The sequence below is a fragment of the Trichoderma camerunense genome, assembly GCF_050948025.1.
Source record: "Trichoderma camerunense strain CBS 138272 chromosome Unknown V8C40scaffold_1, whole genome shotgun sequence".
NCBI classification, from domain to species: domain Eukaryota; kingdom Fungi; phylum Ascomycota; class Sordariomycetes; order Hypocreales; family Hypocreaceae; genus Trichoderma; species Trichoderma camerunense.
The window spans coordinates 938,389-964,207 of NW_028145369.1; the positions used below are offsets into that span (position 1 = coordinate 938,389).

The following is a 25,819-nucleotide window of genomic DNA, read 5'->3' on the forward strand; positions in this document are numbered from 1 at the left end:
CACTGAGAAGACAGCGGCAAGAGAAGAGACCTCGAGTTTAGATATTAAGCCTCCTAGAAAGTGATCAAGATCAGGTGACTCCTTACATAACTCGTTCATCATGAGAGAGAGAGCGACTTCTGTCCTACTCCTTCGGCAACAATCGTCTATGCAACTAAGGCCCAAGTTGCCGACGCTCGGCAAATTCAAATAGACTTAAAAATTACCAGACAAGGACGAAAGCAGACTTAGTAATAGAAAGATGCACTATGATAGGGCAAAACGTTGGGTATTGGGTGAAATCTGAACGCTAAGTGGCACAAACATCTAGAAACCCCGCCATAACCAAGCCACATATCATCTCTCAAGAGCCTCAATATTTACCAAACAGGCAATGCCTCCTGATTTACAACTCCAGACTCTGTCAACAGCCTCTTAACCGACTTTTTAGTATCAGGCAGCGCTCATGTGAGCTCATGTGTGTCCCAATAGGAAAAATAGGATAAAATAGACTTGATGCTTGGCACTACCCTGCAGTAAATAGCGTCGGCCAGTTCACCGCGCTTTGCATGATGCCAAGACGAGCTGAACATCTTAGTTGATGACGATGCGGCTCCAGGCTTTTTTTCTGTAAGAGTTTGGGAGCCCAACAGTGGCATGTTGGACCTGATGGAGAAGATAATATTGTAGAAAGGTTCCTGGAAAAACTATCTATAAAGGGGATGTCAAGGTCCTCGGAGGCAGAAGACGGAACTACGACTCTCTGGACATTATCATTGAATTCCATCTACTCGTCTCATTAATAATAATTCCCAACTTGTTAATAAACAATGGTGTCCAATTCAGTCATGAGATGCTCGCTCCACACGCTCCTCCTCCTCAGCCTGTCATCAACAACCTTCGCCGCCACAAATCTCTTCTCGCGTAAGCCTCCCGCACGCCTCCTCGCCCAACTATCGCCATCCTCCCACTTCCAAGACGCCTCATCCGTCGTAATCGCCGCCCAATGCCGTCCCGGCGAGATAGTCTGCAACGACGGCTGCATGCCCTCCGTGGGAGTGTGCTGTACCGACGGCGGCGGGGGGTTCTGCAAGCAGGGCTTTTCCTGCGTCGCGGACGGGTGCTGCCCCATTGGACATGTTTGCGGCGATGAGATCACTTGCGATCTTGGCGAGGTGCCCTGTGGCGAGAAGAAATGCATGCCAAAGGACGGGGTGTGCTGTCCGAGCGGGTCGTATTGTCAGGCTGGAGAGGAGTGCTTTCAGAATGGGTTCGATCATTATTGCCAGCGTGTTGGTGGGAGTGGCGATCCGAGTGATGGCGGTGGAAGCAAAACTACTGGAGGAACCATTGGAATCGCTGAGACGTCAAGTTCTCTGAGCCAGAGCACGAGCTTGTCCAAGACAACTCAGGGAGAAGCTCCCGCTTCAACATCTGCCGAGACTCAAGGAGAGGCTCCAGCCTCAAAAGCAGCTGAGACAGGGACACAGACACATACACAGGCAGAGGAGTCGACATCCACATCGATCTCATCACAGAGTTCCTCTTCTGCACCAACCAACCACCCCATAGTCACTCCATTTCTCCCAAACCCATCAACCACGTCGACAACAACAACTGAAATCACCTCGTCATCAACAACTGCGGCAGGCTCAGCAACTACGACAAGTGGCGGAACTCCAGCAGCTTTGAAAATGTCGGGAGTAACACTGGCATTGGTTTTTGTATCCATCATGATGATTCTCTGAATAGAAGAAGGGAGAAAATGTAGATTTAATTTGCACTAGCATTGGAAACACATTCAGCAAAACATATGAGGATCAAGCATGTAGAGGGTATCCAAAAGAAAAAAGCGCACAGTGGTATTCCAAAGTTCCAAACTATCTTTCCAAATTCCTCCAAAATCAATGCAATATCAAGGAAAATACCGCGCAGGGTATAAGTATACACAATAGAAAAAAATAATACAAAAGAAATTGAGAAATTACGCTGAAGTGTATACCGGCAAGTTGCGCCCAAAACTCTCCCATCTTTAGCATTAACCGGTCTTTCTTTTCATCCTTCTCTGTTTCCGTCATGCGACTTTTCACATCTTTCATAAAACTGGTGCCTTGTTGCATTTATGCCGTCTTCATCAAAACTCCAAACATTAACTTTCGGGCATGCATCTAGTACTCTGATTTTTCGTTATGTGTTGCCAGCTCTGACACAAAGCCCGGATGTTGGCCCGCGCTGCTGGTAGACCCGGTGCTCATTCTTTGCGGATGCATCATGGACGGGCTGGGCTGGGCAGACCAGCGTGGGTCAGACGAGGATGAAGAGGGTGGACGGTATCCCGGGCTCGGCTGTGGAGACGGGTAGAGACCGTGTTGAGGCGGGTAGTCGCCGGGCAGTTCCATGATGACCATTTGCTCCTTGGGAGGGATTGGCGGTGGCGCGTACATGCCAGGCTGGGGCGTTTGTTGGTATGTTGACTGTCGAGGGTCGTACATCTGCGGCGTTTGAGGAGGGGCAGGATAGGCGTAGGGAGAATAACCCGGGGAGTAGTTTGGTGGCATATGGCCTGCCTGTGCCAGTTGAGGGCTCTTTTGGCCCATTCCATATGAAACGGAAGACTGTCGTCTGGGGTCTGCAGACGCAGCTGTTGCGGGCGTATGGGAGCGGTCGTTGGGGTTGACCGTCCTGAGCTTGCCGTCCTCCATCATTGCTTTCAAAACACCAGCATCGAGCAGCTCGGCCTTCTTAATGATGCGCTGGACCATCTCCTTGTTGGCGGCCTTGAGCTGGGCCTTGACAAAGCTGACCATGGCGATGTTGGTCTTGATCTCGATGTCCTCGCGGAGGTACAAGCCGTCAGAGGGGGCTCCGAGGGCCTCGAGGCCAATCTCGCGATGCTCCGGAGGCTCGATTCCAGGCTGGTTGCCGCAAATGCGATACGTGTTGCGCAAATCGATGTTCAGGGGAGCGTAGATGTGAGTCTGGAGACCCCAGGGCATGTCGTGGAAGCAGCCGTTGAACTTGATCTTGCTCCCGCCCATCTTGCCAATGCCAGGAATCACCTGGACACGCTCCTCGATCTCATACCAAGTACTGTAAAACTCGTCGGCGGCGGCATTGCGAGGCGCAGAAATGGGCTTGTGGCCGAGGACAAGCGGGTTGAGGGTGATGACTTCGCTGTGGGAGTGGAGGATGTCAATGGCGAGTTGTCGCGGGATGAAGCCCGGAATGGGTGTGACGAGGGTAAAAGCCTCTTTCTTGCGCAACATGGTGCTCATTTACCGAGTGAAAACTCTGAGGGAGCCAGAGTTTTCGACGTTAAAGAAGGAAAGAAAAAGAAGAGGGGAAAAGGTGAAGAAAAAAAGGTGAGATCAGATCCTTCTGACGTCTCTCCCTTGGATACAGAGTTCGAATTGGACAATAGCGATGACAATAACTGGATTCAGCCCCGCAACCAGCCTGAAGCCCCCCGTAGCCGTAATTGGCGCACGCTCGAGTGGGTGTAGGGGTTCGATTTACTTTATTTAGCGGAGGTCCAGCGCATGTATGTACAGGTACCGAGGCGGGATGAGGATGCGGGAGGTTGGAGTTGAGATGGAGTTGAGATGGATCTAAAACCACAGACCAGACACGGACGGCAGAAGAAACGCGAAACGGGCGATGAAGAAGAAACAAAACTCGAACAGAGCCGGGAAAAAAGATTTTAAACGAACCGCGCCGGTTGAGTCCCTGGAGCATTAAATCAAATTCCCAGCGTCAGCATTTGCTTGGGGCGGGGGCGCACAGGCTTTTCCTAGAGCCGCATAGCTGGATCCCGCTAATGAAATAGTAAGCACTGGCAAGGCCTTTTCATGGTCCTGTCAGCATGTCTGGATGGGCACGCCACCAACATTAGCGAGCTGCTTCGCCCCCTCCGATAAACAGATCCATATTCTGGTAGTACGAGGGAAGGGAGTCGCCGGGAGTATTGCTACATTTGGGGGTTGCACGAGTGTGTTGGTTGGGGTTGGGGTTGAGAACCAGAGTCACACTCACGCTGTTAGTTACAGTAGTATGGAACCTGACTAAAGAACCCGACTGGACACTACATCAAATGGAACTCTTGGTAAGTGATATTGTAACTAGAAATCGAAGGTGCCAGCAGTCCCTTGGTAAACTGATACAAAGCACGGACAAATGCGTAATTCTTTCCATCAGTCCTCCAAGTCCATATCTCAGTACTGTACGAGTACGAGTACCTACCAACTCCTGCGCTTGCGGCGGAGCCCGCGGGAACGAACTGGGCTTGGAATGTTTTGGCCTCAACTTCTTGCTACCCAGTTTGATCGATGATGCGGAAGCGTGGCTTTGACGTCAGACGTCCCGGATCACAGCAGCTGGTCAATGCCCGATTCAAGCTTCTGGTAACGTCGTAGGATCCGTCGATTGCGCGTTCAGTGTACATCTACTCGTACATGCAGCCTCTTGGTGCTGTTAGGCTTCGAGTAGCGCACTTGTACCCTCTGCACCGCCTGCCGGAAACGCAGCAACCCGACTGGTGGCACTTCAACTTTGGGTCTTAGCAGGGTCTTCAAACGCCCATCAGCCAGTGCACAACAAGTGACTGGAGCACAAGGCCGTTGCTGTAAAGGCTAGGTAAAGTAAACAAGCTGATCCCTGTCAAACTCTCAGAGCTTGGCTTGTCCCACTGTCTCGGAAATATCTGGCCGTGGAACATGATGGGAAGCTTGCGGCCCAGAATATCAGCGGGTGCGAGTACTTCCGGATACCTGAAATAGATCTGGCGGTGGAGCCCCGGGGTGACTTTGGCGGCGATGCCCCTTGCTGGAGCTTGTAGCTTTTTGCCTCTTGCAGCTTGAGTTCATGGAGACCCGGTTTGCCATTTGGCCATCTCTTTGCTGTCCATCCCCTTGCAGAAATGGCGGGCAGAGGCGATGCTTGTTTGTTCCGTCCTCCATCATCACCGCCTGGAGCGTCTTGTCTTGACTGCTGTACAGCTACCCTACCTAGTAGCTATTCCTGCTTGTGCTCCGTGACAGCTCAGCTTCGTGCTACAGCCCGTTGATCACAACATCTACACACCCATCTGACCTTCTGTACAACATGGCCAGATTCGCTGCCATTGGCGCGCTGTCGCTGGCCGCTATCCAAGCAGCCCACGCGCTGGTTTTACCCGAAGCAGCCGTGCCAAATCAGGCACCGCTCGGTGCAAATGACGAGGTCACAGCCTTGATCAAGGACAATGCCATGATCGGCCCCCACCACCTAGACGACGATATCGAGGCGGCCGAGAGCTTCTTCAACGCCGTATCGTCTATCCGCGGCCACATCCACGAGGACTTTGGCCAGGCCGTGGCCGATCTCGTCGGGCTGGGTAACGGCAACGGTTACACGGCAGACGTCGGCAGTCCCGGCCACCATCACCACGACGACGACAGCAGCTTTACGATATACGAGCTAATCTCCAAGAGCAAGTTCACCAAAAAGTTCGCCAAGCTAGTCGACGACCACCCTAGCGTGGTGGATCTGCTCAACAGCACCTCTGCCAACTACACGCTCTTTGTACCTGTGGACAAGGCCTTTGAGGACATCCCGGACGATCATAAGAAGCCTAGCAAAGAGTTTATCGAAAACGCCCTGCTCTACCACATCGCCAAGGGCGAATATCCCGCCCGCAAGATTCTGCACTCGTACACGCTGCCCACTGCCTACGACGAGGAACTTCTCGGCGGTGAGCCTCAGCGTCTTCGTCCCTCTGTCAACTTGGGCGGAGTCAAGCTCAACTTCTACAGCAAAGTGATCGCTGCTGACATTGTAAGTTGCCCCGCTGAGCAATCGCGTCTAATAATAGCCAACCCGTCGCCGGCATGCTATTGCTCGTATGTACTCGTACTTTGGACTGACCCTTTCATTTTCCTTCCTTTTCAATTAAATAGGCAGCCAAGAACGGCATTATCCATGCCGTCAATCACATCCTGGTGCCGCCCCCTTTTATCGGTCGAATCATCACTCTGTTCCCTGACCGGTTCTCGACCCTGCTGCTTGCCTATGAGAAGACGGACTTTGTCAAGGAGATTCACGGCATCAACCTCAAGGGCAGCACCGTCTTTGTCCCCACCAATGAGGCTTTTAACTGGCTGGGGCCCAGGGCAAACGCCTTTCTCTTCAACACCAACAAGGGCCACAAGTACCTAAAGGCCATTCTCAAGTATAACATTGTGCCCAACGCTACGCTCTACACCGACGCCTTCTACGACGAGAGAGAGTCGGAGCAGCAAAAGGAGCCAGTTGAGGAGCTGACGAGCGAGCACTACGACCTGCCCACGCTGCTTGGCGACGCACACATCAGCGTCGACATTGCCCGCATTTTTGGGTTTGCCTCCATCAAGGTGAACGGCTATTCGCGAGTGGTCATTCCCAACGGTGTGGCCAAGAACGGCGTCATCCATGTCGTCAACCGAGTTCCTCTCCCTCCTCACAAGGGACACCGCCACCACCATTCAGAGAACGTTGGTGAGATCGACGTCAAGGATCTGATGAACAGACTTGCGGATTACGTGTGATGAATTATGTGCGACTGCGCTGAAGAAAACAACAATCATTTGGATAACTGCCTGGAGCAGATGATGAATACACGGTAAAGATGAATTTAACGGTATGTACCTATGTTTGAACAACACCTGAGTCAACCCGACTATCGAATGTAAGATTCCATGACTTGAAACGCTGCATGCAATATGTTTGAGACCAGATTGAAGGATTGAACAATGTGTAACTATTGATGACATCTCTCGTTTGAATTCCTAAATACACAGCAATTTAGGTAGCATTAGCATCAGCACTCATACTATGTGGATGCTGCCACGCTCATTGAACCCCTTTGACAGCTGCTCTGTCTTGTAGTGTGCAGTTTAGAACCGAGGTAAGCGACTCAATACACAAAATACGATAGTATGTCTTGTAAGATTAACAGCCACACGAAACCCTAGCAACCATGTCCTAAATAGCAAATGATTGACTCCCTACTGCAACTGTGCTTATCGTCATCTCAATGATCAAAATTAGACCACTTCTCTTTGTTCTTCTCCACAAATTCCTTCCAGGTCGTCGGCTTCTCTTCTAGCAAGGCTAAGCTTCCCGCCAGAGATTCACCAGCATAGTACCCGGGGTCTTCCAGAAGCTTCATATTCTCCAGCAGCTCCTGCGCTGCCACTGGGGAGAGGAACGACTTGAACTTGTCATCGTCGATCTGCACAGCATGGGCCGGTTTGCCCATGACCTCCGAGAACTCGGAGATGAGCTGGTCAATGGTGTAGTAGTCTGACGCCGCAAGGATACGACTTCCCGCCTGCGAGGGGAAGTTTTTCATAGCTGCCTTTACAAACTTGCCTGAGGTAGTATTGCTATCAACATGTGGATCTTTGTGCTCATATGAAGAAGTTGCAGTAATCATTCTTACCCGTGTCTTCGGCGGCATCAAACAGGGGCGCCTTTGCCTTTGACGGCTCAACAGGCAGAGCCAACGTGTACCCTGCGGGCTCGTTGGGCGGGTTCTTGCGAATCATTGTCTCGAAGCCGCTCATGAACATGCCCGGCAGGACAAAAGTTCCCGGGACGCCGCTGGAGCGGATGTACTCCTCGATCCTGGCTTTACCGTCAAAGTGCGAGATGTTGGGCAGGCGGCCGTTGCTGGCGTCGGTGGCGTTGATGAGCGAGGAGAAGACGATGTGCTGGACGCCCGCGGCCTTGCTGGCGTCGACGACGGCTTTGCCTTGGGAGATTTCGGTGTCGGAGGACATGCTCTCCCAGAAGTTTGTGACGAGGAAGACGGTGTGGGCGCCTTGGACGGCGGGGGCGACGGATGAGGATGAGGACATGTCGGCCTATATACACGGCGATTTTATATATATAATCTCTGGTTAGAGCTTATTACTGGATCGTCGTGAAGAGGATGGTGTTTTTCTACGCACCGAGACGAGCTCGACGCCCTTGGCTGCGAGCGCTTTGGCTTTTGGTTTGTTTACGTCGCGGGTGATGCCGCGGATTTTGAATTCTTTGGATAGGGCTGGGTCTGCGAGGATGGCTTCGACGACGGAGCCTCCTTGGTTGCCTGTGGCGCCAAAAACGGTGATGATCTTGGACATGGTGAGATATAAGTGGTGAGATTATAAGTGATGCTTCAATTGATGTCGGCGTGAATTAAATCAACCCAGCGTAATTGAGTCTTGGTACATACAAACGAGGTTCAAAATAATTTAAAATTACCAGCTGTTGATTCTATGAGATATACACAGCCTGGCGGGTTAACTCGTCATGACGTATGAAGCTCAACACACAAGAGGAGTAGCGCCCCTCCGCACAATTTGGTGAGGAGGATTCACCCAATCTTCATGTCCACGCATCATCTTTGAGATGGTGAAAACAACCATTATCCATGGCTTCTCATAGGTCCAGCTGAACTGAGATTTACCCTCTAGCTCCCCGATTCGCAGATGCTATTGATGTTTTCTGATGCTGTGTGATGTAATGGGCCGGGTCTAAGCTGGCTTGGCCTTTAAGAGGTGTGGTGTGCTATGCCTGGATTTTAGTGGCCTTCAGCTCCTGCGCCTAGCTGAATCTGAGGAGTTGCTAGGTAATGCTGCATTTATTTTGGAGATTGACATCTTTTTGCATGTGGGATTAGGTTTGTGTGGCATTCCACGGTTTGTCTGGGGTACATTACAGAGCAGGTCGTTCAACACGTGGCGAGGTGATATTAGTACATGCGTTTCTGAATTATTCATAAAGAGAACTAGAAAATAATTGTATATATAGATATATAGCCTATGGATAGCTAGTATTTCATGCAATACTCTATTTAACCTTCATCGACATATATCAAGTGATCTGGTTTAGGAACTATTGCTCTTCAACTCTGCGTATCTACACAAGATCGGGATAATGCCACCACCATAAAATCCTAAAGACCAAATTCTGTCAAGATAGCAGATACTGCTTTCACATTCTCAAAAACAGCCCAACGGCCAAGATCCTTATTCCAATCAACACGTGCTCCCTTGATCCTCTGTGCATATCCCTGCGCCACTTCCTTTGAAGAAGCTGAGTCTCCACCCCCCGATACAATAATTGTCTGCACATCAAGATTTTCCAATGGAAGATCTGTTTCAGCCTTGGCGAACGCGTCACACGCCTTTGCAAATGACTCTGGGTCTTGACTCAGAAAGCTTAGCCGAACTGCTGACATTGCAAGATGCTCTGTTGACCTTGTCTCTTCAGCCGTGCCCTCGGATATAATGTCATCGACCACTGCCCCCATTCCCAGAGTGCGAACAAGTGCACCACGTTTCTTCCACACTTGCCAAGAAGCGTCGGAGAGAGGTAAAGGCGGTGGGAACAGCAACACAAGCCTATTCACCAAGCGAGGGTTGTAAAGGACGAACTTCAGAGCAATTGAACATCCAAAGGAACTTGCAATCAGTGTTCCGGGGTTAGACTCGCTGATTCCAGCGTGAGAGAATACGCCCGCGAGATCTTCCGCTAAAGAGTCTACGCTCAAGACGCTCAATGGGTGCGTAGGACTGAGGCCATGGCCTTCAAAGTCAAACAAATGCACGTTTGCCCTCTTTTCGAGTTCCAAGTTTGCAATGAGAGGCGAGAAATATTCCGATGTGTCGCCGAGGCCGTGGGCAAAGACGACGTTGTTTTTGTTTCCAAGGCCGAGTCTTTTGTAATGTAGTGGCTTGCCATTGATAATGGTGAGCCCAGCTGTGCCGTTCAAGGAACGTGCGGCGTTGTCGAGACTAAAGACGGACTGGGAGGCGAGACGCTCTGTGGTTGCGTTCACGACGGTGACTCTATTGTGTAGAGCGCCAATACCAGGAATAGTGACGGTAATTTCGTCTCCCTCTTTTAGAAAGAGAGGTGGGTTGCGTCCAATACCGACTCCCGCAGGCTAACAAAGCAATGATTGTCAGAAAACCGTAGCATGTATATCACAGAATAAAACTAACCGTGCCAGTAGCTATCACATCACCAGGCAATAGTGTCTGTCCTTCAGAAAGCGTATTTATTAAGGTTGGAATATCGAAAATGAGGTCGTCTGTCGTGGCGTCTTGTCGTAACTCTCCATTGACATGCGTTTGAACGCGCAGCACCGACGGAAGGGCTTCCTTTGGAACTGCAACCGGGCCCTGTGGTAATCAGCAGCCAAACAATGAGGAAGAAGTACATGCATAAGACATACCATGGGACAAAATGTATCCGCAGACTTGCCAATGTAAAACTGCTTGTGATCTCGTTGCCTCTCGCGGGCCGTCATGTCATTGATAATCGTGTACCCCCAGACATAGTCCATGGCCTTTTCCTTGGGAATCCGGAACCCGACTTTGCCAACAATGACCCCAATCTCACCTTCATAGTCCACGCTCTTGGAAAATTCCGGGTGCAAGTAAATATCTTCGCCATCTGCAATGATCGATGTCGCACGCTTTGTGAAGATGACAGGATGGCTGGGCTTGTCGACCTTGTCCGAACTGTCGTATCCCGAGGCGTTGAACTCCTTTGCATGCTCCATGTAGTTCTTTCCCACGGCTAACACATCGCGGCCTACAAGCGGTGCCAGGATCTTGACAGATGGGAGGGGCAGAGCAGAGCCAGAGGCAGCTATTTGAGAGGGGCCGGCTTCGATGACCTGGTAGAGGTCTTTGATGGGGTATCCGGAGAGGAGGCTGAGTGGTTGGATTGTGCCAGCTTTTGCGTCTAAATGGCCAATCTGACTGATGCCCGTTTCGGGGCGAATAAATGCGGCATAGTTGGTTAGATGTCGCGATGATAAACGCATTGCGGTATTTGTATAAGGAGGAGGTGCTCGCCTGTCGGAGGCGTTGATGATCGTCCACTCAGTGTAAATTATCAAAAGACAAAGGCAGAAATGTGCGTAGATGAAAGGAATCCGACTTGAGTATTTGTAGAATAAAAAGAACAAGACTTTTTGAACGGATAGTAAACGACTTGAAATACTATCTGGAGTGAGGGAGACGGTGATGGTTTAGCTCAATACATGGTTTCAAGTGCGGGCGAATTCATTTTGCCGGTAGCGTGTGGAGAATGGTGAGCATTCATGTAAGATGGAAACCCACGCCTTTTGTTTCACCACCTCGCACAATGATATGAGAAAGCAAACAAATATGGATTGAAAGATGATAATTATTACGTTGTTATTTCAGCAATACATTTGAATTGCCCAAGTTCAGCTTAACCCTCCTGAGAATTGCCATCGCCTCCATGGCTATATGTATGCAGTAATTAAGCGCCCACCGATACCTTGAGAGCTGAGCACTAACTAACAGTGGTCGTGAAGAGGTGAAAGATGGAAAGAGTTATGAGCACATGGGGTTTATATTCCTTCGGTTACTCAGAAATTTCAGTCTTGAATTCATCTGATTGTAGTTTGACTAACTTTCATTCTGTAACGCTTACAGCCGTCTGTTGTTTGTAATGAACTCACTTGTTGAAGACAGGTACATGTATCTGCCGCCCTGCCCACTTTCCTAGAGGGACGAATGCTTTGCATTAGCCTACTGAGAGTTTTGAACTTCAAGAAATAGTAAATTGAAAGCCTATTGGAAATGAGACGCATGATGGAAGCCAAACGCCTCAGACAGACCTCCACTTCCATGAGTTAATGAAAGTAACCAAATCTCACCCCAAGAGGAAAAATTACTCCTCTTGTACAATGCATCGACTTTCATTTACATGGACAAAACAAGATAGTATATTTGGGGTAATGCTAATATGCACCCGCCATAATTTCAAATAGCTGGACAAGCAAATCAGATCTGAGATACTTCGCAACCTCCAGCATTATAAATCGCTGCTTAGAAATCCCCCCGCACCCTCCACCTCATTGCACGATATTTCGTATCAAGACGCAATAGTCGAGGAAATACGGAATAAGCCCTCTATATATAGGTAAATAAATGATGTAGGCAAAAAGGGACTTGGGAGCCAGATTAAGGAATCATCTGTAATTACAACAGTTCACACATTCAGTTATCATCAATCATGGCGCCCATCCGCACAGCCATTATCGGCCTTTCCAGCACCGGAACCACATCTTGGGCCAGTGCTGCCCATCTGCCCTATCTTCTCTCCGCCCGCGGTCGTACAAAGTATCAGATTGTAGCATTGTGCAACAGCAGCGTCGAATCGGCGAAGCGCGCTATTGAAGTCTTTAAGCTGCCTCCCGAGACAAAGGCCTACGGCAATCCCCAGGACGTTGCCGATGACAAGGACATTGACCTCGTGGTTGTAAGCACTCGCGTCGATGTCCACTACAAAACTGCCCTGCCGAGCGTCAAGGCTGGCAAGCAAGTCTTTGTAGAGTGGCCGTTGGCTCACGATGTAGCTCATGCAAAGGAGCTCGTCGAAGCTGCTAGAGTTGCTGGTGGACGGACGCTGGTTGGTAATCAAGGGCGCGAGGCTCCTCCTATTGTCAAGATCAAGCAGCTGCTTGAGCAGGGAAGCGTTGGCAAAGTCCTCAGCAGTGAGGTCAGGGCTTTTGGAGGAACTGTTGACCGAGAGGCTTTGTCACCAGGGCTCAAGTACTTTACTGATAGGGCCGTTGGTGGTAACGTTGTAACCATTGGAGTCGGTCATTGTGAGTAAAATCCTCATCATCTGAAATATATTGACTGTCCTTTTTGACAACTAACTTCTTCCAGTGTTTGACCAAGTTCAGTATGTCATCGGAGAGTTCCAAAACATCCAATCACACCTCCAGCTCCAGCGCCCCAATGTCCTCCTTCGCGACCCTTCCACCAAAAAAGTCGTCGAAACAGTAAAGTCCAATGTCCCTGATCTCATCATCATCGACGGCACCCTCGCCGCATCGCAAATCGCCACCGAGGGAGCCAACGTGCTCTTCCGATTCCGTCGAGGCCAGCAATTCCCCGGCGACCCTGCCCTCTCGTGGACAATCAATGGCGAAAGGGGCGAGATTCGACTTCAGGCGTTTGGCGGATCTTCTCTGCACGCCGGTTCGTACGGTGCGCCTGTCACCATTGAGGTTCACGATTTCGCATCGGACCAGGTGCAGAAGAGTGAATGGAGCTGGCAGAGCTGGCAGGAAGAGCTGGCAATCGTGGGTAGAAGCGTTGGTGTTCTTTATGACAAGTTTGCGGACGGTGAGTTTGAGGGGGCACCTTCGTTTGAGACGGCTTTGGTTCGCCATGAGCAACTAGCAACTGTTCTTGCTGGGTGGGATGAGAAATGAAGGGTTTCGAGGAATGAAGGAAACGGAAAGTAAGACACTTGTAATTGAATTAGCAGCCATTCTCAAATCCACGTGCTTGAATTCTTTTTTTTTTATCAGTCTGGAATAGCTAGGTCTTCTTGATGAAGTCCTCCAAGTCCGGACAGGCTTGTAAAACACTGGCCAATTCATCGTCGGATAGACCACTCATCGCACGAGTGTCCTTTGACGTCTCCTTTGACTTTCGTTTCGATGTCGTCCACTGGACACTGGCTGCTTCATCGCCGCTCAGCTGAGGGAGATCGTTCAAGGTGAAGTCTCCCTTCAAGGGGCCTGTGCTTCCATCGTCAAGCAATCCTTTCCTGAAAAGCTCGGACAGCTCCTTTTCCTCGACAGTACAGGATGTCTCATCGAATCTCTTGCGTTTCTCGTCAATATCGAGTCGCCCTTCGAGGTACTTTTGGTTCTCAACTTCTTGGTCGAGTGGGTTGGTCGGGGCCTGGCTGCTACCCTGGATGAGATTCGGGGTTGAGTGCATCTCTGCGGCTGTGATGGTGTTTTGTTGATCGGTTGATTTCTCGTCTGAGCGAGTATTGCTCGTTGATTCAGCCATTTTGGAGGATGTGAGGATATGCAGCGCTGTGCTGAAGAGCGCAGCATCGTTGTTGAATATTTCTGTTGCTCTTATACATGATGGTTGATTCATTCACATTGTTACGATGCCTTGTAGTGGCAAATTGCATCAAATTCCAGACGTCGCGCAAATGCGCACCTGTGAGTCACTGTGCTTATGTGTGTCACGCCGTGTGACGGTTTGCTTGAATATTAGCACCAAACATGGCATATATTGCAGGGTATGCTCATATTTTGGAGGCATGAGCCTTAGCGCTCCATATTCGTTGACTCATTCACTGTCCTATGTCTTTTATTATGGGAAATGCATATTTATTCGTAAATCCCATCTCATTTCATCAACTGCCCAGGAACATAGTCCTGTTCTTTCTTTCGCCTATCTAGCCGTAGATATGAGCCAATGCACCCATCTCGATGACGCACCCTGTCGGAACGATTCCTTCTTCTAGAACACGTCAGCGTGACATGCAGATGAGACACCCAGATAGCTTCCCTCAAGCGTAGCTGATCAGCACTATTTCGTCCACCCGACACACAACTTTTGAACACATCATGAGACAATTCTCGCATCCGACGTCATTCCCAGCTCCCGACCGTATCGGAACCCGCGGTCGCGGCGGTGGGCATGGCGCTTTCTGGAGCTCTATTGGAACCTTAGCAACTTAGTTCCCCCTCTGTGCTGCATCTACTAGGTAGATAGAGCTAACACCATTACCGCCTCTTGCAGCCGAGTACCAGTCCGGGGATCCTGGGGTACGAGATGGGGGAGTACTGCTACTCTGGGTTTGCCAACGTCAGACGCAGCCTGATTGGTACCCGATCGGACGATTTGATGTACAGACGAAGCATGTGCCGGTGCCCGACCTGATGCAGGGTGCTGCAGATAATCCCTAGAATGCAGAATGCGGCCCCTTTGGCATGTGAAGATTGATCTGTCGCCAGCATCTGCGAACCCCCGAGTCAGCGCTGCAGCGGCATTGCAGCACGTGGACGCAGCAGCGGAATACGGGGGAGGAACTGGGGGGAGGATTACGGGGGGCTTACAGTATGGGGGACGGGATGGATATTGGGGGTGACCCTGGGCTGCACCTAATTACAGATGAAGCTCTATGGGTGGTACATGATGACGGCACCACGTTTATGTTGAGCTGTTGTCCGGTGCCTTCAGTGACTGCTCGCTACGATGCGCGACAGTAGAACAAAAGTAGAGTGTACCGCCTCTCAGGTGCACGCAGCGCTATACTCGGCTTGTATGGCGACCATCATAGGTTCACAACGCACTGTAGCCCAACTGCCGGGCTGGTCCCAGGTACGACTCCCCGAGTACCCCCAAAGTACACCTGGCCAGCCCGCGCCCCAAGCCGCTATTGTCCCCACCTGCATATGCCATCAGCGGGTGTGGCAGAGCGGTCAGATGCTCAGATGCTCCAACCATCCCCGGATTCTCCAAGATTGCCTCAAGAACTCCCCTGTCGCCCGTCCTCCCTACCAACAACCAACAGCGCTTTTATTCCCCAAGTCGCATTGTTCCGTAACCTCTTCCTCTTGATTTTCAAACCGCCATCTCAACTGCTCGTATAATTAGAATCGACGCTGCCATCAGGAATGGGACTGCAGCTGAGCCGAAGCCTCCTGCTGCCCACCTGAAGATCCGATCCTCAACAAATCCCGGATGCAACGCAGCACCTCCTGTCATGGCCGACTTCTTCCTCCGCGCACCTCCGATACCTCAAATACACACCGGTAGCACCTCTCCGCCGTCGCCAAAGCGCCAGAAACAAGCCTCGGCATCTTCGCAGCCTCTGCAGCCTGCTGACCGGACCATCGTACAAACCGTATCCCAAACAGTCAAAGGAGCGGCAAGTTACTTGCGATCCTGGAAAGATGGCGTGAGCCCCGAAGAGCGCGAGAAGGCGAGGCTCCTCGAGGAAAGAAAAAACATACTCTGCCTGCGCATGAAGAGCGTATGTGCCTATTGGATCCCCCCGTGGGTATTGGCTGGACCGGACTAATTGATGTGATAGGCTGAGACATTGAAACAATGGCAAGCAGCGGCACAGGAACTTGACGTTCTCGAGGGCAACGATGACTGGAGACGAGACGATGAAAGCGACGATTACAACGCTAGGCTCATTGAAGAGCGACTCCGGGCGCTTGACGAGGCCCGAGAAAGTCGAGACATCCGCACCATGATGCACCTCATCCGAACTTCCCTGTCGCGCGATCTCGGCGGCATGGGTAACGTCGATCTCTACCGGCATTCATATCTTGGCACGAAGACGCTGATTGAGCGCTACGTTGAATCGACAATTGAAACCATCGATGCTGCCATTGTCCATAGCGCCACGGACCAGGGCATTGCGTACAAGGACCTACTAGAAGGCATGTTGCTCGCGCGCCAGAGCTTTGGACGAAGCGCCCTTTTACTATCTGGCGGCGGGACATTCGGTATGGCCCACGTCGGCGTTCTCAAGGCCTTGTTCGAAAACCAGCTTCTCCCCAGGATCATATCCGGCGCCAGCGCTGGAAGTATCGTCTGTGCCGTTATGTGTACGAGGACGGACGAAGAGATTCCGCAGCTGATTAAAGAGTTTCCCTATGGTGATTTAGCAGTCTTCGAATCCCAAGACAACCAGGATGGCCTGTTGGACCACTTTCGTCGGCTGCTAACTGAGGGTTGCTGGTCGGACATTGCTCATCTTAGGAGAGTCATGAGGGGCATGATGGGCGACATTACCTTTCAGGAGGCGTACAACCGCACTCGACGTATCCTCAACATTTGCGTCTCTTCTGCATCCGTATACGAGCTGCCACGGCTGCTCAACTATGTCACTTCGCCCAACGTCATGATTTGGTCTGCTGTTGCAGCGTCTTGCTCAGTGCCTCTCATCTTTAACTCGTCGCCCCTGTTGGTCAAAGACCCGGTTACGGGCGAGCATCGCCAGTGGAACCCGTCGCCCCAACGATTTATTGACGGCTCGGTGGACAATGACTTGCCCATGACACGCCTCGCGGAAATGTTCAACGTCAACCATTTCATCGTGTCGCAGGTGAACCCACATGTCACTCCGTTCCTCGCCAAGGATGATCACCTTTCACCCGAGAATCAAGATACTCACAAGAGCGCCAAAAATGGTGGCGATGACATGGATTGGATATATGCCTGCACATCGCTCGCCAGAGACGAGGCTCTCCACCGACTGCAGTTTATGGCCGAGATGGGTTTCTTCCCTAACATGATGACCAAGTTTCGAAGTATCCTCAGTCAAAAATATTCGGGCAATATCAACATTTTACCTGATCTGACTCTCGATAACCTCCCCGTGCTTCTCAGAAACCCTTCTGTGGATTTTATGTTGAAGTGCTGTCTCGTTGGTGAAAGAGCAACGTGGCCAAAGCTATCTAGGATACGCGATAGCTGTGCGATAGAGTTGGCGCTGGATCGCGCAGTGCACCGGCTCCGGACGAGAGTCGTCTTCTCAGAGAGCCAGAGCAATCTCCGAAGCATAGTTTCATACATGGGAAGCTTGCGGCTTAACAAGCATGATCAGACACCCAACCAGGCCAATCTTGGCGTACCGATCGCCAGTCACGGCCAGAAGCGTCAACGACGAAGATCAGGCGGGAGCCTCCTCTTGCCCGGCCCAGGGTTGGTCCTCGACACCGATCTAACAGATGAGGAGACTGCTGAGGAGGAACGGCTGGAAATCGCCTCGAGGAGACATGGACTGGCATCTTCCACTACTCTTCGCAAGCCGCAGCTGAAGAGGTCAGCTTTGAGTCAGTCGCATGTGCCTCAGTTGTCATCCTCCCAATCTCAGTCAGACCCAAGATTCAACTTCTCCAAGCCAATAACCCCCCCGGCAAGTGTTCATGGTGAGCTTGATGCTGTTGATACCGCGAACATCAACTATTTGGACCCAAGAGTTCCGATTACTTTTAGTGATGCCGGGGATGGTCGCGTTGGGCCGTCGTTGGGGCCTGCGATATCTCCAGTTGACGAAATTGAGACGAGTGAGCCAAATCACACGAGTGACACAGAAGTGGAGCAAGGGACCGAAGAGAGTGATCCTGATGACAGCCAGTCTGTACCTGTTGAGGACACTCCTAAACCAGCTAATTATGGCGCATTTGGCCCTGCTGGGGAAGTCATTGGCGGCTTTTGGTGATTATAAAGGATCGTCCCCCCACTACGAGCCAGAAGGGGAAGACACAGCATGGCGTTTTGGCGGATTGAGCCGCACGGAATCCAAGCATAGAATGGCGTTATCATATACTTTGTTTGACAAATGGAAGCCTTTTGTTTCCGCTTCTTTTCTTTTTCATTATTTTTGAGGTCAGCTATTTCGGGGTTTGTTCATCGGGCGGCACTTTGGTATAGAGGAGAACACGGCATCTGGCCTGTGAGACCACAGAAGGTCAGTCGTTGTGAGGCGAATTTTGATGCGGGTATTCGGCAAGGGGGGAGGGGACAGTGCTATGTTAGTTGGAAAGGAGTAGCATTGCTGGCCAAACATGTATCTTGGCATATATTTGAATCAAATTCATACCAAGAGGCTGTCCAAGTTTCTTCAAGTATCAGTCGTGCAATAATTACGCCTGGAAGCCTTTGTCCCGTGGCGAGCGCCATATAGCAAAATAGCAAGCTCATCTGCATCGACGGCCGCGTGGCCTAATGGCTAAGGCGCTAGATTTCGGTTGGTAAACGCCACCTCTAGAGATTCCAGGTTCGACTCCTGGCGTGGTCGATTTTTTGCGGTTTCTGTCCAAATTCTAATTTTTTTTGGTTACTCATTTTAAAGATTTCGGCGCTTTCTTGTATGAATATGGCGTGGTTGCTTTTGTCAAGTCGCTGCGGCATCTGCGGCATCCTAGATATCTAAAGAGCCGTGCATTTTTGAAGCACTGAGCGGATCTCGGGCTGTCGGCAGTCGTCTGCACAGGCTCAGGATCTCGGGTCAGCACGCCAGAAAGCCACATTGGGCACGATGCTGTTGTGGCGGCTGAGTAGGCGCTTCAACACGTATGATATTACAGTTGTACTATGGGGTGACTTTTTAGTGAGGTGGCTACCTTGCGAACAACCTTGAAGGTTAATGGGATAGAGATTGCGAGGTTTGGGGGGGCAGTAGGGCTGATGGTCTTTGTGTTACCATTCACTTCTGTTATAGATTACGTGGATATAAGTTTGGAATCAACTGAAGCTGTGCAGTATGAGGAGAGAGAAGAGAGAGCTACGAGTGGTTGGGATGACAGTAATGCACCGTTCAAAAGGTAACGCCGTGTCCAATGTGGTGCCCAACAGAGGGAGAAAAAATATGCTCACTTACAAACCCACATGCAAAACCCGCTCTCCTCTGTATCTTCGCCTGCAGCATGTACGTGTCCGTTCGACAGTGAGATGACATGTGGATTTCTCATCAGTAATCTCCATCTGAATCGTACATGTAGTTAGTTTACCGATACACGGCTGCCTACGCAAGAGACCAACAACCAAAACGAGGAAACGAAGTAAGACCTTGGTCAAGCAGTATTAGTCCAAAGGTCGAGACCTGCTAGCCCTTGGCCAAGCTCAACACTTTCGAATCAGACATGTGCAAGCGCCCTGTACTATTGACCGTAAGGCTTACATTCCGTAACCGCAAATGTATCCGTGATTTGTCTTGTCCCTCCAACCCAAGAAAGCTACCTACTGTAATCAGCTCAGCTCGCTCCCGGCCCATCGGCGTTGGTGTCACCATGGCCCGACCAGCCGCAGCAAAAAGAGGATCCATTCAGCCCGCACAGCGTCTCTTCTCTTTAACCGTCGCAGTTTTTGATTGCACAAGCATGAGCCCGCAAAGCTAACAAGGGGGAATCAAGAGGGCCCAGCGGGAGCTAGTCGCCCATTGCGTCAGAGAGACTCGAATTGCAAAATGCGCACGGCGGGCCAATGAGGCGGCGAGCTCAGCACGCAATCGCGGCGCCTTGCCGCATTGAGGACCTCCCTAGGCCAGGCACTTGGCGCGGATCGTGGGGTTTGGTGAGTGGAATGTTGCAATGGTTCGTTGCTTTTGGTAAGGAGCAGAAGCTTGAGCTTGAGCTTGGGGGCGGGGATGTCTTTGGCTGTTGTTGTGTTGGTGTTTTTAGCTCCGTAAGCAAGACGAGGAGGGGCAAAAAAAAAAGGTGATGAGATGATGGAGGGGGAGGGGCTTGGAGGAGGGGAGAGAATATTGGGTGATTGTGTTGCGTTGATGGGCCCCTCGATTACGTTTTTTGGCGGATGGGTTATGAGAGATATATATAAGCCTCATTTCTCTTCTTCTTCCTGTAGTTGATCTCTCTGTTCTTCTTGTTTTCCGTTCATAGCATAAACAACAAGCTTTACAAACAAAACCCCTCCATCATCATCACAATGTCTCAGCCTGCTCCCCTCCGTCTGGGCTCCGAAGCCCCCAACTTCAAGGCCGACACCACCCAGGGCCCCATTGACTTCCACGAGTTCGTCGGCGACAACTGGGTCGTCTTCTTCTCCCACCCCGAGGACTACACGCCCGTGTGCACCACCGAGCTGGGCGCCTTTGCCAAGCTGCAGCCCGAGTTCACCAAGCGCGGCGTCAAGCTGATTGGTCTGTCTGCCAACACCGTCGACTCCCACAATGGCTGGATCGACGACATCAAGGAGGTCACTGGCGGCCATGTCACTTTCCCCATCATTGGCGACAAGCAGCGCCAGGTTTCCCTGCTCTACGACATGTAAGTTATGCTGTTGGTGTTGTTGTTGTTGTTGTTGCTCTCTACTTGAGTTCCTGACACTAACAACTCTTCTTCTTCCCAAACAGGATCGACCACCAGGACGCTACCAACGTCGATGAAAAGGGCATTGCCTTCACCATCCGCTCCGTCTTCTTCATCGACCCCAAGAAGAAGATCCGCACCATCCTCTCCTACCCTGCCTCCACCGGCCGCAACGCCTCCGAGGTCCTGCGCATCATCGACTCCCTCCAGACCGGCGACAAGTACCGCGTCACTACCCCCATTAACTGGCAGCCCGGTGAGGATGTCATTGTCGCCCCCGTCATCAAGGACGAGGAGGCCAAGAAGCTGTTCCCCAACTTCCGCACCATCAAGCCTTACCTCCGCCTGACCTCTCTGCCTGAGGTCTCATAGATTGGGAGCGCTGGATACCTGAAAGTAACAAAAAATTAAATAAAAATCCTTGAAAACGAGAAACCCTAATTTGGGAAAGCAATTCATCGGTCTGCGATGGGGATGGAAAGTTGTCAGAAAAAAAAGTTTCGCTAATCGTGCAGAGTTACGGCATGGCGCTCAAGAGCGGGTTTTATCAAGAAGCACGTCACTGATGTCGAAAATGTTGTTGTTCGTGCCACGGAAAGCCTGATGACATGCATCTCTCATCATGGCCTGTGGGGGGCTTTTTTAGATGGGGGCAATGACTATGATGTTGAATAATAAAAAGATACCAATTTTTTTCTTCTAATGACATTGCTTGATGATGAGCGTGAAGTATAAGCAGAAAACCTGTATGGAAAGCTTGGGTGAATGCATACAAAGTGTTGATGTGTTACATATGTTGTAAGGAGGTAGGTATGGACCGTTTCTGTGGCTGTGAACCTTAATATTGAGTAGAGTCAATTATAAAACCACTCTAATATTGGTGAATCTTTCAAGTTGCATGTGAATGGGATTTGAGAGACGTATTGGATGATGCAAGTTGCGTGCTCCTAACTGGATAGATCACAGTATCATAATTCAGCCAATCTTATTTCAAGGCTGTTTCGAATGGAAACTAAATCTTATCGCATCAACCCTTCTCATGACTGCAGGATCTTTTTCTTATCGACTTAGGAATTATGGGTTAGCATTAGTAGCTTCAGTATGAGCTCTTGTGAGTTCAATGGGTGAATATCCCTATTGTCGAATAACACAACTAGCTCTAACGGTCAGGCCAAATCAAGAAAGCCACAAAACAGCATGCGTACCTGATAAGGATTGTGAATTGTTTACACCTACTTTTCGAGTCTACGGTTACCTACTTTGAGACTTTTACTAATTGCCACAAAGTGCTACCATCAACTCCCCTCTGCAGCCTCCTGACATCCTCAGCAATGTCCACTGACTACAATTGGTGGTGTAAGCCGCCGGTATCCTCCATTAGCGTCATCTTACAGTGAAATACTCCCAGTCCAGCATCGTTTCGGCAGACGCGCGAATCTCCGCATAGGCATTGTGGTCCAGGTACTTACCCGACGCTTCGTTGAAGAAGCCATAGTAATTGCTGGCTTCACTGTATACCCGGTGGGTATGTTCATTGTTATTGCCTTTGATGTGTTGGAGATATGGCACACCATATGCAACGGTTACTGTCTTTCCACTAGTTGTTTCCACAATCATGTATACTTTGCCAGGTGTAAGAAGGGTGTCGCCGTAATAATTCTCAACAGCGATGAAAACAGACATAGGACTGTTAACCCTTCCAGTACATTCATGACCCCCACCAACGCCCAGATCAGAGACCACATGATGTGAGTTTTGTTCGTATTAAGACATGCTAGAACAAAGAAGATGACATGCAGACGCGGCCATGATGCTGCCCAATGGCATATACAGCAGATGATGTGTTTGTTGGCCTTCACCTAACATTGATGTTACCCTGTAGCCTTTCATGAATTTTTGGGCAACGCAGCGATTAATGACATAATTATATACAATCTAGTGAGCCATCTGCTCTGTATGCGGTGCCATGAACATTGATATCAAATACATACACCGGGCAGTTACATAAATACGTCATGTGGCCGTTGTTCGCGTTCGGTATACTATTGCCGAATCTGGCATCTAATTCGTTGGCGCCTCTTGGTGAGCCATCATATTGATGGCGGCAGAGCCACTCATGCTAACGTTTCAGGCCAACGTCTAGCACTTGCATAGGCCATGCATATTGAGTCGCCGATACGAATCATGGCAGTGCCCATGCCTGGAGACTGGAATTTGGTGTACCATCCGCGTGACCCGACTGGAAGAGAAGAGAAGAAGCTGCACGTAGCTGTGACTGTATTGTAAGGTACTGTAGCTTGCAGAAAAGGAAGAGCAAGAGTCAGGAAAAAAAAAGGTGGTGCCATCATGATCGACAAAGAGGCTGCTGCAGTATTAATTAGCATGCATAATGGACATGGAACTGCCCTGATGAGTTTGACGGAACAGGCAAGATCCGAGTGCCAACTGCCGGACGGCATGAGTCTTGTGTGCATGTCTTCATTTTACTTGTTCCCTGCTCGTGTTGTTGTGCAGAGGGAGGATTTGCTCGTTGATTTCCCACATGTCTTCTCAAAGAGTCAATGCAAAGCATACAGTATAGTAGGCTGCTGGTTGGTTGCTAGAGGCTGAGCTTATCTAGACTGGACTGTACGAGTGCTGGAGGGAAATTGAGCCTCTTGTCGGAAATCACGTAATCAAGGGCATGGATAAGGGGATTGTCAATTTTGACCTGACGTATGCCATCACCACGACTAGACGGGGCCGTTTGTTTCATGAAGCATCAAAGTGGTTTAGCCTGGAAGCATCTCCATTCCATCCCACGTGCTAATATGCCCGGCTGGACAATGTGGACAATGGGCGACCCTGGACTTTTTGCTTGGCACCGGTGCGGCAAATGAGTCTGGAGGATTCGAGAAGCCCAGCCACCAGCTTTAGGCGCTTCTTGAGGTATAGCAAGTGGCATATCGAACACTGCTAATGCTAATGCCAACATGATTTGATTGTTTATTGCTAGTCTAGTACAGGTACGGGCAATTCCCGAGGCATCCAGAAGGGCGGGAGAGGAAAGCGTGTGGAGACGGACATGCAAGGGGATTGGATTCGCCTCGTGCTCACTGCATATGTTGCTGTACGAGGAGGTAGCTTGCGCAAGGAACGTGAAGAATTGACGCACTCGCCATTGTCAAAATGCATTGACTCCATCCATGTACTGCACTGTACTCTCCTGCACACAAGCACGCGGACCCCCAGCAGTGTCCACGAGGTCTTGGGACGATGAGAATATCCACGCTGGATGGGGCCATCTATCTCAGCCCCAGCAAACATTGGGACACCGAGGGATCAAATTCGATTCAGCCAGTACACAAAGCGGCTCCCCTTTCGCTGCTTGGCTTGGCTGCGTATCGTGGTTCCCACTTTGCGTCTCCGATGCAGCAAGGAGCTCCGTTGTTGCAGTGCAGCGGTGCCGGTAGTCGCTGTGATAGTCGGCGGCGCGAACACCCCTATTGAGCAAAAGGGGAGAGAGAGAACATGCACTTTAGAGTAGTATAGCAAGCACTGAACACCTCCATTGCTCCATATCAACATGTCCGCGGACTGCAGATTGAGTGGCCTCCGGTGAGGGGAAATGCGGACCGGGTGCTAGCTCTGGGCTGCGTGAGAAGCTTAGCAGTAGCGGACAGGACAAGTCTAGAGGAATCCGTCAATCCAATTTCTCATGATGCTGAATGTTGGACATCTCGGACGTGGACGGGGTGAGGTGGATGTGCTTGGCCCCACGACGGAGAGTCATTCTGGGCTGATGTCAAACTGCAAAAGAGTCATTCATTCGATCGATGGGTTTGTCTCTCGAGTTTCAACAGAGAGCTGTCACTTTTTGCCGCCTTGTTTGAAGCAAGATGACGACAATCGGAGGATACACGTACCGTAGACAGCCCTTGTCCTGCAGTCTTGACCATCTAGAACCGCCATTGAGCGCTTCCCTGCCGCAGAGCCCCTGGCCGTCGCATATACACTACTAGGGGGGTCTTAAAAACGACCCATTCCCGTGATATGCTCTATATAATACGGGGGGTACGCTGACTAGGAAATTGGTCGATGACTGGGAAAAAAAAGGGTATATTAGATTGCTGCTAATTTATATAAGGAAATAAGTTACTTTATTAATAAAATAAATCTTTAGTTTATTTTTAATTAGTAATATAAAGTTATTGTAAAAAAATTTAATTAAAATCTCGTTTGTTTTTAATAAACTCTAAATTTTTATTAAGCTCGTTAGAAATGTATTCCTTTGTTATTTCTATACCGTCGGCTTTTAATAATAGCTTTAACTAATTTTAACTATGTCTTTTATTTTTTAGAATAGTAAAATATATTACTTCTTCTACAATCTTGTAATTAAACTTTTATAGCTATGGTACTAGCACTTTTTTTTAAAATAATATATAAAACGAAGTTAGCGATAAACTTAATAAACGTTATTTATTAAGGTTATTAAATTTATAAAAAAACGGTAATTTAGGTAGCTTTAGAAGTTATAAAGGCCGTAGGACTAGGTAGAAAGAGGCTGCTGGAGGCTATTGTAAACCTTTAATTAAACTTTTTGTAGTTAATACTGTAGGAAAGGAACTTTATTATATACCTCCTTTACTTTAACTTTTTCCTCTTCTGTTTTTTATATAGTATACCGGTAATAGTTATTTTTTACTGCCTTAACTTTTAAATTATAGATATTAAGTGGCCTATAGTTTTTTAAAACTTATATTTTTTTTATTAGCTGTAACTAGGTAAGCTGCTTCTCTTTAAGTCTTTTTATTTTATTGGTTACTGTAATATTATTAAGGGCGAGGGTGTATAATAACTTTTTTACTTTTTTAAAAACGTAGGAGATTAAGGGGGTTAATGGAACTTAGAAAATAATTAATACTTCTATTTATAACTAGATGTAATTATAATATTATTTTATTTTATTAAGATAAAGGCCTAGCGTTAAAATACTATTCTAATTAAACCTTATTATTAGCGGCGTAGTAAAGGATACTTTACTAACTTCTTTACTAACTTCTTTATTAACTTCTTTATTAACTTCTTTATTAATTTCTTTATTATTTTCTTTACTATTTTCTTTATCTTCTACTTTATAATCTTTTTTATTATTTTCTTTATTTTCTTTATTAAACTAGCTGCTATTTAATATATTAA

The 25,819-nt window shown here is 49.3% G+C and overlaps 10 protein-coding genes and 1 non-coding gene across 11 annotated transcripts; 6 read left to right on the plus strand and 5 right to left on the minus strand.

The window, feature by feature from the left end:
- The first annotated feature begins 521 nt into the window (after nucleotides 1-521).
- V8C40DRAFT_229454 (uncharacterized protein) lies at nucleotides 522-1,738 on the plus strand. The gene has a single exon (XM_083212480.1). It carries the CDS (start codon nucleotides 810-812, stop codon nucleotides 1,725-1,727), a length of 918 nt encoding a protein of 305 aa, XP_083078885.1. The 5' UTR covers nucleotides 522-809; the 3' UTR covers nucleotides 1,728-1,738.
- Nucleotides 1,571-3,765, minus strand: V8C40DRAFT_229457 (uncharacterized protein). The gene has a single exon (XM_083212481.1). The coding sequence runs from the start codon at nucleotides 3,252-3,254 to the stop codon at nucleotides 2,148-2,150; it is 1,107 nt and encodes a 368-aa protein (XP_083078886.1). The 5' UTR covers nucleotides 3,255-3,765; the 3' UTR covers nucleotides 1,571-2,147.
- Nucleotides 3,766-4,816: 1,051 nt separating this feature from the next.
- V8C40DRAFT_6683 (FAS1 domain-containing protein) lies at nucleotides 4,817-7,005 on the plus strand. Its single transcript, XM_083223272.1, has 3 exons — nucleotides 4,817-5,790; nucleotides 5,913-6,898; nucleotides 6,966-7,005. Exons 1-2 carry the CDS (start codon nucleotides 5,080-5,082, stop codon nucleotides 6,537-6,539), a joined length of 1,338 nt encoding a protein of 445 aa, XP_083078887.1. The 5' UTR covers nucleotides 4,817-5,079; the 3' UTR covers nucleotides 6,540-6,898; nucleotides 6,966-7,005.
- A 19-nt stretch (nucleotides 7,006-7,024) lies between these two features.
- Nucleotides 7,025-8,120, minus strand: V8C40DRAFT_272005 (NmrA/HSCARG family protein; the record flags this gene model as incomplete). Its single annotated transcript, XM_083220305.1, has 3 exons — nucleotides 7,025-7,395; nucleotides 7,436-7,859; nucleotides 7,947-8,120. 3 exons carry the CDS (start codon nucleotides 8,118-8,120, stop codon nucleotides 7,025-7,027), a joined length of 969 nt encoding a protein of 322 aa, XP_083078888.1.
- Nucleotides 8,121-8,758: 638 nt separating this feature from the next.
- Nucleotides 8,759-11,146, minus strand: V8C40DRAFT_229464 (bifunctional fumarylacetoacetate hydrolase/alpha/beta hydrolase family protein). The gene is made up of 3 exons (XM_083212482.1): nucleotides 10,220-11,146; nucleotides 9,987-10,166; nucleotides 8,759-9,928 (listed from the first exon to the last, which is right to left on the minus strand). Exons 1-3 carry the CDS (start codon nucleotides 10,814-10,816, stop codon nucleotides 8,936-8,938), a joined length of 1,770 nt encoding a protein of 589 aa, XP_083078889.1. The 5' UTR covers nucleotides 10,817-11,146; the 3' UTR covers nucleotides 8,759-8,935.
- Nucleotides 11,147-11,774: 628 nt separating this feature from the next.
- Nucleotides 11,775-13,304, plus strand: V8C40DRAFT_6710 (Gfo/Idh/MocA family protein). Its single transcript, XM_083223283.1, has 2 exons — nucleotides 11,775-12,634; nucleotides 12,699-13,304. The coding sequence occupies exons 1-2, from the start codon at nucleotides 12,040-12,042 to the stop codon at nucleotides 13,247-13,249; spliced, it is 1,146 nt and encodes a 381-aa protein (XP_083078890.1). The 5' UTR covers nucleotides 11,775-12,039; the 3' UTR covers nucleotides 13,250-13,304.
- Nucleotides 12,627-14,184, minus strand: V8C40DRAFT_229467 (uncharacterized protein). Its single transcript, XM_083212483.1, has one exon. It carries the CDS (start codon nucleotides 13,932-13,934, stop codon nucleotides 13,359-13,361), a length of 576 nt encoding a protein of 191 aa, XP_083078891.1. The 5' UTR covers nucleotides 13,935-14,184; the 3' UTR covers nucleotides 12,627-13,358.
- A 1,077-nt stretch (nucleotides 14,185-15,261) lies between these two features.
- On the plus strand, nucleotides 15,262-18,114 carry V8C40DRAFT_6720 (acyl transferase/acyl hydrolase/lysophospholipase). Its single transcript, XM_083223286.1, has 2 exons — nucleotides 15,262-15,825; nucleotides 15,886-18,114. The coding sequence occupies exons 1-2, from the start codon at nucleotides 15,556-15,558 to the stop codon at nucleotides 18,028-18,030; spliced, it is 2,415 nt and encodes an 804-aa protein (XP_083078892.1). The 5' UTR covers nucleotides 15,262-15,555; the 3' UTR covers nucleotides 18,031-18,114.
- A 408-nt stretch (nucleotides 18,115-18,522) lies between these two features.
- Nucleotides 18,523-18,609, plus strand: V8C40DRAFT_t2. Its single transcript has one exon. It is a non-coding gene; the product is annotated as a tRNA-Arg (tRNA).
- Nucleotides 18,610-20,137: 1,528 nt separating this feature from the next.
- V8C40DRAFT_229474 (thioredoxin-like protein) lies at nucleotides 20,138-21,468 on the plus strand. Its single transcript, XM_083212484.1, has 2 exons — nucleotides 20,138-20,596; nucleotides 20,683-21,468. The coding sequence occupies exons 1-2, from the start codon at nucleotides 20,256-20,258 to the stop codon at nucleotides 21,008-21,010; spliced, it is 669 nt and encodes a 222-aa protein (XP_083078893.1). The 5' UTR covers nucleotides 20,138-20,255; the 3' UTR covers nucleotides 21,011-21,468.
- Nucleotides 21,469-21,893: 425 nt separating this feature from the next.
- On the minus strand, nucleotides 21,894-22,547 carry V8C40DRAFT_279174 (uncharacterized protein; the record flags this gene model as incomplete). The annotated part of the gene is made up of 2 exons (XM_083221178.1): nucleotides 22,031-22,547; nucleotides 21,894-21,980 (listed from the first exon to the last, which is right to left on the minus strand). Exons 1-2 carry the CDS (start codon nucleotides 22,319-22,321, stop codon nucleotides 21,894-21,896), a joined length of 378 nt encoding a protein of 125 aa, XP_083078894.1. The 5' UTR covers nucleotides 22,322-22,547.
- Nucleotides 22,548-25,819: the final 3,272 nt, after the last annotated feature.